Source organism: Alosa sapidissima, chromosome 22 (assembly GCF_018492685.1).
Source record: "Alosa sapidissima isolate fAloSap1 chromosome 22, fAloSap1.pri, whole genome shotgun sequence".
NCBI classification, from domain to species: Eukaryota; Metazoa; Chordata; class Actinopteri; order Clupeiformes; family Clupeidae; genus Alosa; species Alosa sapidissima.
Genome location: NC_055978.1, coordinates 18417989 through 18433253, shown reverse-complemented (window position 1 = coordinate 18433253; position 15265 = coordinate 18417989). Strand labels below are relative to the sequence as shown.

At 38.8% G+C, this 15265-nt stretch overlaps 1 protein-coding gene across 1 annotated transcript; it reads left to right on the top strand.

Moving 5' to 3' along the window:
• The first annotated feature begins 5502 nt into the window (after positions 1-5502).
• Positions 5503-10193, top strand: LOC121697422. Its single transcript, XM_042078947.1, has 6 exons — positions 5503-6155; positions 6372-6695; positions 7388-7534; positions 8098-8244; positions 8360-8477; positions 8900-10193. Exons 1-6 carry the CDS (start codon positions 5580-5582, stop codon positions 8986-8988), a joined length of 1401 nt encoding a protein of 466 aa, XP_041934881.1. The 5' UTR covers positions 5503-5579; the 3' UTR covers positions 8989-10193.
• The last annotated feature ends 5072 nt before the right edge of the window (positions 10194-15265 follow it).

The window sequence follows — 15265 nt, the reverse complement described above, 5'->3', positions numbered from 1 at the left end:
CTTGACAGCCGGACTGACACCAGACCCACATCCTTCAGTCCTGTGCCTGAATAAAAGGTATCATAAGGACTGTGACCGCAAAGCACACTTAGTGATTTTGATATGCGGGCCAGGCACACCATATTAACCCCCTTGTTCACTGAATGCCCAGGCTGTACTTTAGTGGATCAGGTAAATATGGGTGGGGACGGGTAAAGCAACTGAATTTCCCCCAGAGAGGAGTGCTCACATAGAGTATGTGAGCTCACTTGGAGGAGTTTTATCAACACTGCACTCAGATAATCAGGCAGCCGCAGCACAAACAGAGTAGGTGTGAAGCCCACCAAGTTTAGATGTGATCTACTGACGCACAGTGAAACAAAATTGTGTGTAAGAGTGTACGTGTGTGTGTGTGAGAGAGAGAGAGAGTAAAGAGACACAAACCATTACTGAGCAAATACTTTTTACCAAAATAGTCAGTTAAGCCTAAGATTCAAATTTCTGAAAAATAACCTTGACGATAACTTTAACCTATTTTCCAGTTGAAGATTGCTTGTTGTCTTCACTGTTCTTATTGAGTTCCAACCATTGTTTTCTGACCAATCCCTAACAAAATATTATTTAGCCCATTATATCCAGTGAAAAAGGTAAGGGTTAATTTTTAACCGGCTTTCATTTTCCGCAAGTAGCTGTGTGCGTTTGATTGTGTATATTTAGACAAAATACATGTTTACCACGTTATTCAGTTGCTTGTATCAATTGAATTCTACAGGTCTTACCTATTACCCCCTGTAAGTAGCCTACTTCCAAAGCTGGTCGCTCTGTCAAGCAGATGTATCTGGCTGTTTGACTCTGCGTTTCACTTTTCACGACTGGAGAAAGTTCTGAAGATTATCTGGTCCCCCTCTGATTTTTTCCATCCATAAATCCTCCCAGGCTACATGTACTTATCACATCGATAATCATTAACAGTGATTATGATGCCCCTTTCTTCATACACCAGGGGCGATGCTTTTCCTTATCCTTGACCATTGTTCATATTGATAAACACGCGGGTCTACGCCACCCAGAGAAATTTACTGTTATGACTTCACATGTCAATCATAAGCATCTGATGGGGGTCATCTGAAAGGGTCATCATTACCTTAGAGCCTGTGAGAAGAAATACCCCCCTTGCAACTTTTTCTGGCGTTCTTGGAGACTTTTTGAGACTCTTGATGTGATGGCATGTAACGTCCCTTTTTATTCTTCTGAGTGAGCAGTGAGTTCGGCTGTGCTGTATAGGAGTCTCATGCCTGTTTCGCTTGTGAATTACCCTACATCGAGTTCGCCCAAAGCGTTGCCCCATGATTATAAAAGTAATGACTGGCCTATGTAGTATCAGCCCATGTTATCCACAGAAGTAGATGTTCTATAGATCTAACAGCTCAGACAATGTTATTGGAAGGTGCAGCAACTTCGGGTGAGATTACAACCAGAGTCAACGAGACGAGAATGACATGATGACAGGGAAACAGGGACACGCTTTCCAGCACCGTTCAACAGAGGAAAGTAGGCTACAACTTCATTCACAAGCAGATCTGTTCAAAATCGAGCATACAAGTTAGAAAAACCTAAAGCATTCGTTTAGGCTATGTAGCCTCAATATTGTCAATGCAGGACAGACTGTTGGCTGAAGGGGGGAAAAAAATCTGTCGGCCTGTCCGGGTGACATTGACTAAATAAATCCAAAATATAGCCATTGTTGTAAGGTTAAATTGTGTGTAGCCTATGGTGAAGTTATAATTATACTTCAAGCTGTGCCAAGCAAATGCAGTAGTTGGGAATAGGTTGGAAATTACTGACCGCAGCGAAGCGGCGGTCATATAGGTTTAGTCAGATTTTTATTTTTTTTTATTTTTTTATTTATTTATTTATTTTTTTCTTTATTTTTATTTTTTTATTTTTCGCATGCCCAAATTTCCGTCAATGATTCCCGGGACACTGAAAGACCGGGGTACACGAAACTTGGTGGGCATGTAACCCCACATGGATAGCATGGAACCATCGTTTTTCGTTTTGATCTGTAGCCCCCCCGCTGGACTGGACTCCCCGAAAGGAGGGTAGGGCAGACACAGTTTTCTGTGAATATCTCGAAAACCGTAGGGTTTAGGAGGACCTTTTTTTTTTTGTATGTTGATCTCAAGGGGCCATGTCAACCCATTCCATAACCACTCATTTCATGTATAGCGCCACCTAGTTAAACACAAAAAAGTAAAAATGAGGTGTTGTAATTGAAGGTATCTGTGACCTAACATAGTCAAAACTGCACGAAATTGGAAGTGTAGGATCATTATGAGACCCTCTGTATGCACGCCAAGTTTTGTGGAATTCCGTTCATGGGGGGCCACACAATAAATTAATTTATGTTACTATACACCAACTGGCCTGTAGGTGGCCGGAGACAGTTTTCTGTGAATATCTCGAGAACCGTAGGGCCTAGGAGGTCCACCTTTTTTATGTATGTTGGTCTTAAGGGGGCATGTTAACCCATCCCATTACCACTTATTTCAAGTATATCGCCACCTAGTTAAAAATTAAAAAGCAAAAAATTTGGTGTTTTCATCACAATATCTCTGGCTGACAAGGTCAAAACTGCACAAAATTAAAAGTGTAGGATCATTATGACACCCTCCGAATGCATGCCAAGTTTTGTGTACTTTCGTTCATGGGGGGCCTTACAATAAAATAATTTATGTGTACATTTAGTGACGTACACCAACAAGGATTCCCGGGACACTGAAAGACCGGGGTACACAAAACTTGGTGGGCATGTACCCCCACATGGATAGCATGGAACCGTCATTTTTCGTTTTGATCTGTAGCCCCCCCGCTGGACTGGACCCCCCGAAAGGAGGGTAGGGCAGACACAGTTCTCTGTGAATATCTTGAGAACTGTAGGGCCTAGGATGACCAATTTTTTTAATAGAGGGTCGTCGTAATAACGGGATGTCGTAATAAGGGTGAACCCCCGTACCGGACAGGAATTTTGTTAGCTAATCATGGTTGTGGGACACTGTTCAAAACAAAGCGTCTATGTTTGTAACACATTCCCATGTTAATAGCGTCAAACAGAATTTGTCAGAGATTCTTGTCAACCATTTTAGAGCCATAGTGCTAGCTGTATTTTGTTCTGTGTTTCATCTTGTCTAGACATGGACCAGGATCTTGAGTCTTTCCTAATATCAAGGAATGTCAGTGAGGACAACCTGCAGAGAATGAAAATGGACGAAGATTATGTTGATAATTTCAGATCTTAACTGGAGTAATAACTTGTTGTCTACAGCACGTTGAATGCACACTGAAATTAGTAGGAGTTTGTATTAACCATGTCAAAAAATGTTACATTACAACTGTGCCTAGATTAATCTAGACCACCCAAATCTTCTACACTGCCTTTTCTGAAAATGATAGAGGCTAACACATTTTGTATGTCTGCGCGTGGTGAGTGTGGGTGCTAAACAATAGCTTTGTTTGTTATTGCAGATTGACAGAGCTGTCTTAAATGTTATGACCGATGAAGAGTAGTGTTAATTTCGTCAGAAGAGACGAGAGGAACGACCTTTTTTTTTCATGACTAAGACGAGATGATGACGAGACGGCAGTAATGTCCTGAAACACTGACTAAGACTATCTTAAGATGCATTATTGTTGACGAAAAAAGACGAGACTAAAATGTTTTGCATGAAATAAAAACTAAGATAAAATCTCTCATTTTCGTCTACAAAATGAGAAGACAGAATATCTAGCTGTTACGTTTTCAAAATATTCCGAATGAGGAATACGCAACAGCTTTCCTGTAGGCTAGTCTACGTGCTGTTGCTGCAACCCTGTGGCTGCAACACGAAACTACATGGAACCAGAGAATGTCTAATAGGAAGAGAATTGGCACTGTCTGGTTACTTCCGGTTTCTGGACTGGTTGCAGTTCCTCCTCACATTCCACTTGAGGGCGCTCGCAGGCGAGTGCAGAATGCATGGAGGTCTATGGAGCTTTACCCCTCAATATCCACTTTTCTCTGGATATAATTTTTTGAGTAGTAATTTGAATGTTGCATTCGCTAGGAGAGGCAAAGAAAATACACACTGTTGATTGTTATATTTTTTGAAGTCACGTAAGTCTTCTAAAAAGCCTTTCAAATATGTCAATGACGTCATTCATTAGCACAATGCTAGCTTGATATGGGCAACAACGACCCAACCTGTAAGAAATGAAAAGGACATAAGTACTCGTTCATTCAACTTTAGATCTAAAATCTATATTGAACTTGCATAAACTACAATAAAATCTACGATTCTTCTACGACAAGCAGGTGAAAGAGATACATTTAGCCGTCTAGCTCCATAGACCCCCATTCAACCTGCACTCGCCCGCGATCACCCCCAGTGGAATTCTAATGGAACTGCAACCAATGTCGATACAATGAGGCTTAATAGGAAGTGCCAAGGCTCTCCGTAGACGGGCTCTGATGGAACAAGAACACTGGAGATTTCAAGCTAAGCTTTATGCCACAATGCTACATACCCAGAAGTTGAAGCTTCTCTCATACATATTAACATCCCCCAGAATGTCCATTCGAAAATGTTTATCATGTAATGTCAACTATTTACTAGTTAGACTGATGATGCAAAGTTTGCTAGTAAGCTAATATGGAAAGTTCGCTAGCAAGTTAGCTATGGCTAAGATGGAGAGTCTGGGGAATGTGTTGTGTTTGGGCGCATATCGCCATCTAGCGAGGCGGAGTAAAACATTAATACTTTGGCCAATGACAGTGTTTCTCAAACTTTTTCAGTTTCAGGACCACTTAACTAACCCTAGCTAAAAAAAAAGATTAGACCTACTTCAACAGTAGCCTATAATTAGTCTACACAATAGGCCTACTCACTGAACCACCTTGCTTATTTATTGTCTTTGCACTTTGCTCAGAGGATGCATATTGTATGATTTAAACTGGCATATCTCACATAGTGTTGCAGAACTGTTTGGATTTACATACAAGTTGGTTCAATATTGCAAACAACTCATCTATATTATATTTTACCACGTCTGCTCGCGGATCACTTGGGATAGCTTGCGGACCACCAGTGATCCCCGGACCACACTTTGAGAAACACTGGTCTACGAATATGACCGTGGTCCAGTCAAATCTTTTACTGTCTATGGTCAAATCCCAGCCGAGCTATAACTGTAGCTCGACTTACCTGTGCATGTAAACATACTAACTGACAAAAAATCAGAATGAGTAATTATAACAGACGAGTAGCCCTGTGGACACAATATTGTTGGAAAATTGAGATGTGTGAAACACTATTTGACTCAAATGGTAATAATTTGTTATAAAAAAAAGACTAAAATGTGTTGACTAAATCTGACCAAGACTAAGATACCTTTAGTTTTCTTTTGACTAAAACTAGACTAAAATGGTGAGACTTTTAGTCGACTAAAACTTGACTAACAAAAATGATATTTGAATGACTAAATATGACAAAGACTAAAAAGGACATTTCGACACAAGACTAAGACTAAATTAAAAATAGGTGACAAAATTAACACTAAAAGAGATGGCCAAATACATCCCCTCTTATGGCAGCCGCCTGGCGGTCCTGTCATTTTGTCGCATAAAGGAAACTGATGGGCCTACAACCACATGCATTCAAAGGCTCCGTCAAAAGATTGCAGAGGGAAGGATTTGTAAAAGAAAAGGATCTGCTGCCAAATCTTCCTCAGAGCCAAAGGATGACCTGATGGCAAGACACAAGAACACAAATGCCATAAGAAGCAAACGGAGGATTGAAGTAGGTTGGCTACATTATCAGAATCATAGCTTTCATCAAGTGAGGTCTAAGAATGGTGGAGGAACAAGGCATCTGGTGCTGGAGAAAAGTACCTCAGTGAAACAGATGATGGTGATGGCAAAGAATCTGTTCTTCCCAGAGGGCAAGTCACATAAAGGACCTATTGAGGACTTTACATATGAGATATGTGATTTCAAGAAACAGCCTGTGGCCACAACTAGTACTATCGCAGACCTTTATGAGCAGTCAAAGCTGAAAATGGTTAGACTTTACCTGTGTACAAGACCATTTGTACATTCAATCACAGAGTCTGACACTTCAGACACTGAGAACCATGAACAGGTATGTATTAATAAATCCGTTTTTTTTAATGATTTATGTTAATCAGCCGTTTGTAAACATTTCGGACACAAAGAAGTAATGTGTACTGTGATACTTCTTTAGATTTCTTAGCAATGGGAAATATTCATGCAGCCTTTATTAGAATATTGTATCACATTGTGGTAATGGTAATATAAACCAAAACTAGAAACTAAACCAAAGTTGCGGTCATTTCAGGTCAAAGGTCCAAGTCCTATGCATGATCCTGAGGCAGATAAAGAAGACGAAGCTGAAAGCTCTCCACAGTCCTCCACACCAGATGTAGGCCTACGTTTCTCAAGTCCAGTGCAACTTCATCATGATGCAAGTCCAGTCCATTCCATTGCTGACACAGAAGGACTACCAGCCATGCCCTCCTACCAGGTCCATAACATTTCCTACAGCTTTGAAGTCCCTGCAATGTTACTGGACCCCAATGAAAATGAAGTTTTCGTCTTGCAAAGTCAATGGAGAGGACAAGAGATTTCCAATGATGCTGATGAAACGCTTCCAGTCATGCGGGTAAGTTCTGAGCTGTTTTAGTGGCACTTTTCCATACAAAGTACCTACTGTACTCTACTCAGTACCAGGTCATTAGCATTTCCATTGCAAACTGACATGGCCCATACCGTGGTCCGTTTTGTATTGATTTCACGTCGGTTCTCTTCAGTTCTGTCTCTGTCTCTGTCGTCCAGATGTTTGTGTTGTTTCGCTTCTTTGCCTTCCTCTGTGTTGTTTTCTTTTCTTTTTCTTTTCTTAACTGGTGAAGACAACTCAGCCTTCATCCAAGAATCGAAATCTGGGTAATCTCCAAGAATATTAAAACTAATATTAAACTCATCCATTGTGCCGGATGTTTTGGAAGTTTGTCCGTTACAAAGTATCTGCAGGTCAACTCGCGTAGCTTAGCAACGGAGTATTCTAAAGTGATAAGTGGCCGGACTACTTGCGCAGTAATATGAAAGACGTGAAATAGAAGCACAAAGCCCATTTTCCTTGACAGCGGTCTGTTATACTTAGCAACGGTCTTTTATTCAGAATTAGCAGACCGCCGAATGTTGGGAAGGCCCATTCCAGTGAATGGATCATTCTGCAGCATTATGAAGAGGCGTGTAATAATGACTAGTAAACTGTTAGATGTTAGATTAGATCTAGTAAGATGTATGTGGTTCAGTAATTAACCTTTCCAACTTATAAAATTGTTTCTCTTGTAGGAGATTGCAATGATGTCAAATACTCAGCCACACTCAGCTGATCAGAGCAACACACAACCAAGTTTGGATGATCCACAGCCAAACCCAAGGATTGACCAGGACATGCACAGATTAGGCAACTCTCAACAGACACCCGTACCCTTACTGGTAAGTCTGGAGTGTAATTCTTACTTTGAGTCATCAAAATGGAAAAGTGTATTCATTCAGTTATTTATTCCAGACACCAGTACCAGGGTCCATATCTCATAAAATGTAAATACAGAATAAATAGATAAAAAAGAAACATAACAAGACAAGACATCACAACATCCTGAAAATGTGTTCACTTACCTAAATCCACTTGGTTTACTGTACCTGTTACTTAAAAAAAAATAAGAAAAGAGAGAAATGTAATCACTTACCTGTTACCTAAAAATGTGTTCACTTACCTAAATCCACCTGGTTTACTGTACCTGTTACTTGAAAAAATGAGTTCACCTACCTGAGTATACTTACCTGTGACCTGAGTCTTAGAAGAAAGTTACACTTCACACGGATGCTCATTTAATGGAGGTGAGCGAGGTTAAGCAAGGTTCTGTCTGGCAGACTATGCCTGAAATGAAAGTAGGTTTACACTTTAAGCAGTTGTTGTAAGCCAGCACTATTGTTTTGTTATGTAGTTAAGTACCGGTAATTCATTTTTCTGTGTTATGAAAATGTTCCTCTTGTAGGAGATTGCGATGATGTCAAATACTCAGCCACGCTCAGCTGATCAGAGCAACACACAACCAAGTTTGGATGACCCACAGCCAAACCCAAGGATTGACCAGGACATGCACAGATTAGGCAACTCTCAACAGACACCTGTACCCTTATTGGTAAGTCTGGAGTGTAATTCTTACTCATCAAAGTCATCAAAATGGGAAAGTATATTGTTTTGTTATGTAGTTAAGTAATTAATATTTCTGTGTTATGAAAATGTTCCTTTTGCAGGAGAGTGCAGCAATTTCAAACATTCAACCACCCACCGCTGATGAAGGCAACCAGGTGTTGCATGGGTTCGGGAATGCTCAATTCACTCCAGAGATTATTCATCCACCATCGATACCAGGTGAACAACAGCTTGACCCCCTTGTATTTGGCTATATGTACATTGGCCCTCACAATTATTAACTCCCCTGGCAAAGTTTACCAAAAAAACACATGCAACAAAACTAGGAAACTTTAAATCATTCACTAGGAGTCAACCTTGAATTTGCTTCCCTTTGTGTTTGTATTATTCTGGATTATCATTTGACAATATTCATAAAAGTTTATTTTTAAAGTTCCACTTCACGGTCCACTCCCAGGGTGCCAATAGCTGTACGTGCTGTGCAAAAGGGTAGCTTAAATAAAAGGTTGGTGGTTGCTATGTGCATGTGGGTGGGGTGTGTGTGTGTGTGTGTGTGTCATCTTTTGAGACGTAATGAGTGTGGACAATAAAGATTATCTCTCTTTATCTCCCTCTATCCACATCACTATCCATCTATCTAGATGTTCCAGATACACTGGATGGGCAAACAACAGATGAACCAATTACACTAACTATTAGAAGAGGACATTGTCTCAGTGATCTGATCTAAGCCTTCAAAAACCCAGATATTTTAAATATGGATGTCTCCATCAAGATGCACCTTCCAAATGGAGCACTGGAGGAAGGAGAGGGTAGTGGTGTTACAAGAAATTGCCTAACAGAGTTTTCGACAGATTTTTATGAGAGGTGCACCTTGGGAGGGGACGTTAAAGTCCCATTTATTAGGCACGATTACCAGTTTGAGGAATGGCAGGCAGTTGCCAGAATTTTAGTAGTCGATTAGAGGTTTGCACGCTACTTTCCAGTTAAACTGGCACCTCCATTTCTTGAAATGGCTTTATATGGTACAAACACCAGCAGCTTGAAGGACTTGTTCTTACAGTATGTCTCAGATAACGAAAGACAAGTTCTTCTTAAGGCTTTGGAAGATTTTAACTCTGGAGAAGGATGATCTATTTGATGCTCTTGAGACACATGGTTGCCTGCAAATGCCAAATGAAGAGAATCTTATACCACTGCTGTCACAATTGGGACACAAGGCTCTCCTTCAGGCACCATTGTTTATCATAGAGAGTTGGCGTCCGATTTTGCAACACTTTGCAACATCTATGCCACCTGATGTTCTGCATGGTGTTTTATGTCAGAAAATACCTACTGCCAAAGCTGTGAAGGAGCTTCTGATTTTCCCGCACAATATGTCTCTACAAACAACAGTTGCCCGATACCTGAAGAGATACATAGGAGATATGGATACGCACAACCTTTAGCTTTTCCTCCGCTTCTGCACTGGATCCAATTTGATTGGAAAAAAAATCACTGTTGAGTTCATTGAGACCTCAGAATTTCAAAGACGACCACAATCCCACACATGTGGCTGCATTTTAAAACTACCTGTAGGTTACCACAACTATCCAGAGCTGCGCTGTGATTTTAATAACATACTTGCCAGCTCTGTTTGGGTAATGGATTACATCTAGGTATGATTTGATAAATTGTGTTTTGTTAATAGGTTATATCCTGTATTTTTTACATTTTCTAGAGACTAATGTAAGCTTACCATACAGTTTGTTAATGACAGGAAATTGTGTGCTTGTTGGTTTGTTTTTTTTCCACTGAGAAATGTCATACTGTTCAGAAAATATTATTTCCTGTTTCTGCATTGCGTGATGACTCTTGCATTAAGGCTCATGCATTAAGATGTTAATGAATTAACTCCCAACAGTAATCAGTTCAATAAACTGGGAACATTTTTCACTTTTGCTGCAGTATGCACATTCATTCTGTATTCCTTCATAGATGTACAGTAGAGGGCTGTCATGGATTTGTATAGTAAAATCAAATTGTGCATTGCAACAAAGGTTGTTGAAAAAACAAATGACAAATGTTATGCCAAGACATACATTTTAATTCCAGGCAATATTTTGTATGTATTGTAGGGGAGCACTGATTTATCAACACACCTTTTCAAGCACTACAATGTTCCAAATTATGGTTTTGAAAAAAAAAAAAAACACAAAGATGTAAACGTAATGTAAATGTAAAATAATTTTAGAAAAAATGAAGTACAGCATACCTCCTGATTGCATGACAACGTGCATGCAGCTCTGCAAATGCAGAAACTGCAGTCCAGTTTATCCTGCAGAGGTGGAAAAATAGATCAAACTCATTTTAAGCAACTGAATATTTTCCAAACTTCCTCAGACCACTGTCTGTAGGCTACTCTAGCCATTTCAAAGGTAACGTACATACATATATGACAAGTTGAAACCCCAACTAAGTATGGATCATGGAGACCCGCAACGGTAACAAAACATGCACACACACACAGAAGCTACCTCGTACAGACAGGAGACGGACAGACTCTGCGGCGAAACCGCTGGCACCTCCGTGACAGCAGAGACGCCCCAGACACAAGGGACACACAGCATACAGATATGCAACACGCAGACACGCACAACAACACACAGCCCCTGCACCTGCCAACCACCTGCGACACAGACCAACAGCAGCCTGGTTACATGACAAATCCACTTGGTTTACTGTACCTGTTGGTTGCTAGGGAACATATGGTGGTTGCTATGCCAAATAAAGTAGTTGCTATATTAGTATATATATATATATATATATTAGTATATATATATTATATTAGTAGTTTGACTCCCTGATGAAGGCTTGTTTGCCGAAACGTGTCGGAGTTTTTTTAAAGGTTTAAATGTAACCAAGCCAACAAAATAAAGGCTTTTTAACCTTTGACAATTGAGAGTGCCTTGGAATCCCCTGTTTTTCTCTCATCTACATTTTCCCATCCAAAGAGCACCTCAAACAAACAAATTTGAGTCCAGGAAGCGGTCCTAGACAGACATTTTTAGTTGCTATATTAGTTGCTATGACAATCATGTTGGTTGCTATGGTGGTTACTAGGTTGACATTATAGTGGTGGTTGATATGTTGTTGCTAGGGAATTAAGATGGCTGCTAGGGTGTGGCTAAGGTCCATATGGTGGTTGTTATGCTGGTTGCTAGGGTAATCATGTTAGTTGCTATGGTGGTTTCTTGGTTGACATGGTTTAATTGATGTTGATAGATAGCTAGTTTAATGAATGTTTATAGACAGATAGTTGAATGGATGTGTACAGGTAGATAGACTGAATTTTTTTTTTATAAGCCTCTAAAACTGTTACTGGGGAATTCCCCAATACTCTTTCAGTAATGAAATGGTAGAAATAGTATAGAGTAAATTCACATGGTCTTTAAGTTGTCTAGTTATGATATATTCAGTTGTTATTATTCAAATGTCTTTGGTGTGCTTGCAGAAGAGTAAACATGTTAACCGTCCCAATAGTGACCGGTGGAAAATAATGTTGTATCTAGATGCACACATACCTCTATACCCACACACACACACACACACACACACACACACTGCCATTACCATTGGTCTCAGTGTTCGTATCAGTGAAAGTCCTGTCAGAATACCCTTATTTTAGCAAAAAACCTTTCTCAACCATTCTCAACCTTTAATTGAGAATACGCATATTATCCCACCGTGACCGGTGATAAAACACACTTTTTCAACTACTTTTCTACATTTAAAAAAAAAATCTTGATTATTTCAAAGAGTTGCTAATAACACATGATTTACATGGATGAATGGATGGTTTTTGGATGGATGAGAGACAGATGGAAGATGCCTTGTATTCTTGTTGAAAAGGAAGAGACAGAGAGAAATGGAGCCCAGTTAAGGGCAGTTCCATGGAAAATTACGTTTTTTGTAACATCCATAACACCAATAAAATGTGATGGTATGGTATGATGTGAATGATTACATGAAATTTGAGCATTTGCTATTTTTGGCTGAAGAATGTACATGAGACAAAATACACAAAAAATGAATGTTATCATTCACATCATACAAATGCCAAGGCATTTCACTGGCGTTATGGATGTGACAAAAAGTCAATTTTCCGTGGAATTGCCCTTAAGCAGATGGCTGTTGTAACAGGTGCAAATCAGTGTTAACGGCCCTTTATGATGTCATAATGCCCAATAGAAAGTCTATGGGAAAAAATAAGCTTGTGTTTAAAAAAAAAAAAAAAAAAATATATATATATATATATATATATATATATATATATATATATATATATTACAAAATATATTGATTTTGAAAAATACATTGTATTACTGTATACAATTGTATTATTTTATACATTGTAATACATATTAAACAGTTCAAGCTGAATTAGACGCAGAAAACTGGTTGGATGAATAATAAGAAGAAGCCTAGTGATAACAGTACAGTGCATTTTCATTTTCAAGACTTCTGATTTTTATGCACTGTGCAACTGCTTTTCACCCTTGCTCTTGCTCTGTATCTAACATTAGACATTATGTGTCTAACATTATTGTAGTAATAATCATTCAGGCATCTCTTTGATATCAGCAACTTTGTGACGTGTGTGTAATTATTGGGCAGATAAAGTTTGAGGTGTAGCCCTCCTCTCCTGCTCACAATCAAGGCCAACTAGTTTCCACTCAACACTTAATACTTTTCCACTCATGAAAAAATAAAACAACTTCAAGGACTGAGAACAACCACAGGATGAAAGCTGTCGTTCCAAGTTACACACACACACACACACACACAATTTATACATACCCAACAACATTAGTGAAATAATGCATTAATAGTGTAAACATGAACCATATTATATACTGTATGTGTAAAATATATTTACATTTTGATTAAAGTGCATGTCTAATATTGTAATTGATTAAATCTACTTACAGAAAAAATATCTTAATTGTTCTATGTAGAAGAATGCCTGTTCAATTAACACTTTGGAAATGTATTTATTTATAACATTAAAATGTCATATTTAAATAATGTGTCATGAAATGCATTTGAATTGCTATAATTTGATTCAAAACTGTTTATTTGACATATTGCAATTATGTTAATAGGCCATATTGGACATGATTTGTTTGCATTCTGTGACATTTTGTGAATATTATGTTCATGTTATGAACATTATATCTTAATTTCTGGAATATGTTCTGATGTCTGTATGTTTAAAACTACATACACCACTACATATACTGTAGCTACAATTTTATCAATGTTTTAATTAGCTTTCATAGTACGTAGGCTACATAAATAAATCAATATATGAACTGGGGTGAAAAGAGTTCCCAACCTTGAGTGTTGCACGCAAATTAATAGAAATGGAATGGATTACCACACAGACTAAAACAGACTTTAAACTTTAACCATAAATATTTACCACTGGGATGATTAAGATAAGCAAATGAGGCGCAATAGATACGCTTCATACTGAACGTGGGCTTGGTAAAGGTAATTTCTCTTGATACTCCTCCAGCATCTCTTAAGCCAATGATAACACCAAGATCTGACAAGTTCAGATCTTTATCAAATTAGAGTTGCTCACCTGTGTTTATTTAGAAATTGTTGCCAGCACAGAAAAACACTATGACCCCATCTCAGTATTAATGGAATTATCTATCAGGGGAATCCATGGACTCAATATGGCAAAATACTTGTGACTTTTTCATTTCCTGTACCTAATTTTTTTCTTTCCCTTCATTAAAGATACTTTGACAAATTAACTTGAACTTACCTAAACCCTTGATTTACAGCAGAACAACAAAGGTGCACTGAACCTGTAAGCCAAGACCTGCATGCATATATGTGATTGTGTGTGTTTGTGTGTGTGTGTGTGTGTGTGTGTGAGTGAGATCAATTGTGTTTGTTTAGCCACATTCTTTATGACTGGAAGTGTTGAGAACTGAGTCAACAGCACGACTCCAGGTAATCAACACAGGAATGTCATTGAGGAGGAAACAAGCCCTTTATTGTGCTGTTGGACACATATCAGCCATTACAAACAACATGGACACATATTAACACAGGGAACAGTACAACACTCCTTGACACGAGAACAACCTACTAGGCAGGTTACAGATGGAGTGGGTTAGTGAGTACTACTGATGATAAATGACTGTTCTTTTGGTGACACTGAGTAGAGATTTTGTAAAAAGAAAAAAAAAAAATATATATGATTTTGTACAGGCAGACTACCAAACATGGGAGAGGTGGTGGTGTACCATCCAAATGCTGTATGGGTCCAATGTTGACAACTGGTGGGCGGAGGTTGGACTTCAGTTACCACTTTAAAATTGAGGTAGACCGACTTGACCCTGACTTTACACGTAGGAACTCTATCTTCAAGTGGAATTCTGTTGTATTTTTTCCAACTCTTGACTTCCAAGTTTGTCCAGAGCGAAATTGGGAGATTCCAACAAGGAAATATCTGACTTCTGAGTTGCCTGGAATAAAGGTGCCACAGAGATCCTAGTTCCACCCCAACCTGAGGCAATTTTCCTGATCCCACTCCCGATCTCCCACTAGTTTACTGTTATCTGTTGTAAATAAAGGCAAAAGTCCCAAACATCAAGTCGAAAAAAGACAAACAGATCACATCACAGTAGATGCTGTGGTATACCTGAAAAAGTGAAGTTTATTTCTAGTTTCTTTTCAAGTTATAGTAAAAGGGAATAAAAAATACAATCATTTTGTCCAAAAAGATTTTGCATTTTTAAGACACATCTGTGCAAGTAACTGGCAACTATGCAGAGCCCAGAGCCATCTGTAACAAAGGTATTTTATTAGGTCTACAAATATATAGATTGTAACACAATGCAGCCTACACATTCAACACCGAGAATGATTATACACAGACATTATGATCAACAAATAACTCTACTACTTTGTCAGTCCTTGTTTACAATAAATAATGAGGGACAATG

Coding starts and splice junctions, on each gene's coding strand:
- LOC121697422 (XM_042078947.1), top strand. CDS start 5,580: ATGGCCAAATACATCCCCTCTTATGGCAGCCGCCTGGCGGTCCTGTCA. Junction 6,156..6,371: donor ACACTGAGAACCATGAACAG/GTATGTATTAAT, acceptor CGGTCATTTCAG/GTCAAAGGTCCAAGTCCTAT. Junction 8,245..8,359: donor AGACACCTGTACCCTTATTG/GTAAGTCTGGAG, acceptor TTCCTTTTGCAG/GAGAGTGCAGCAATTTCAAA.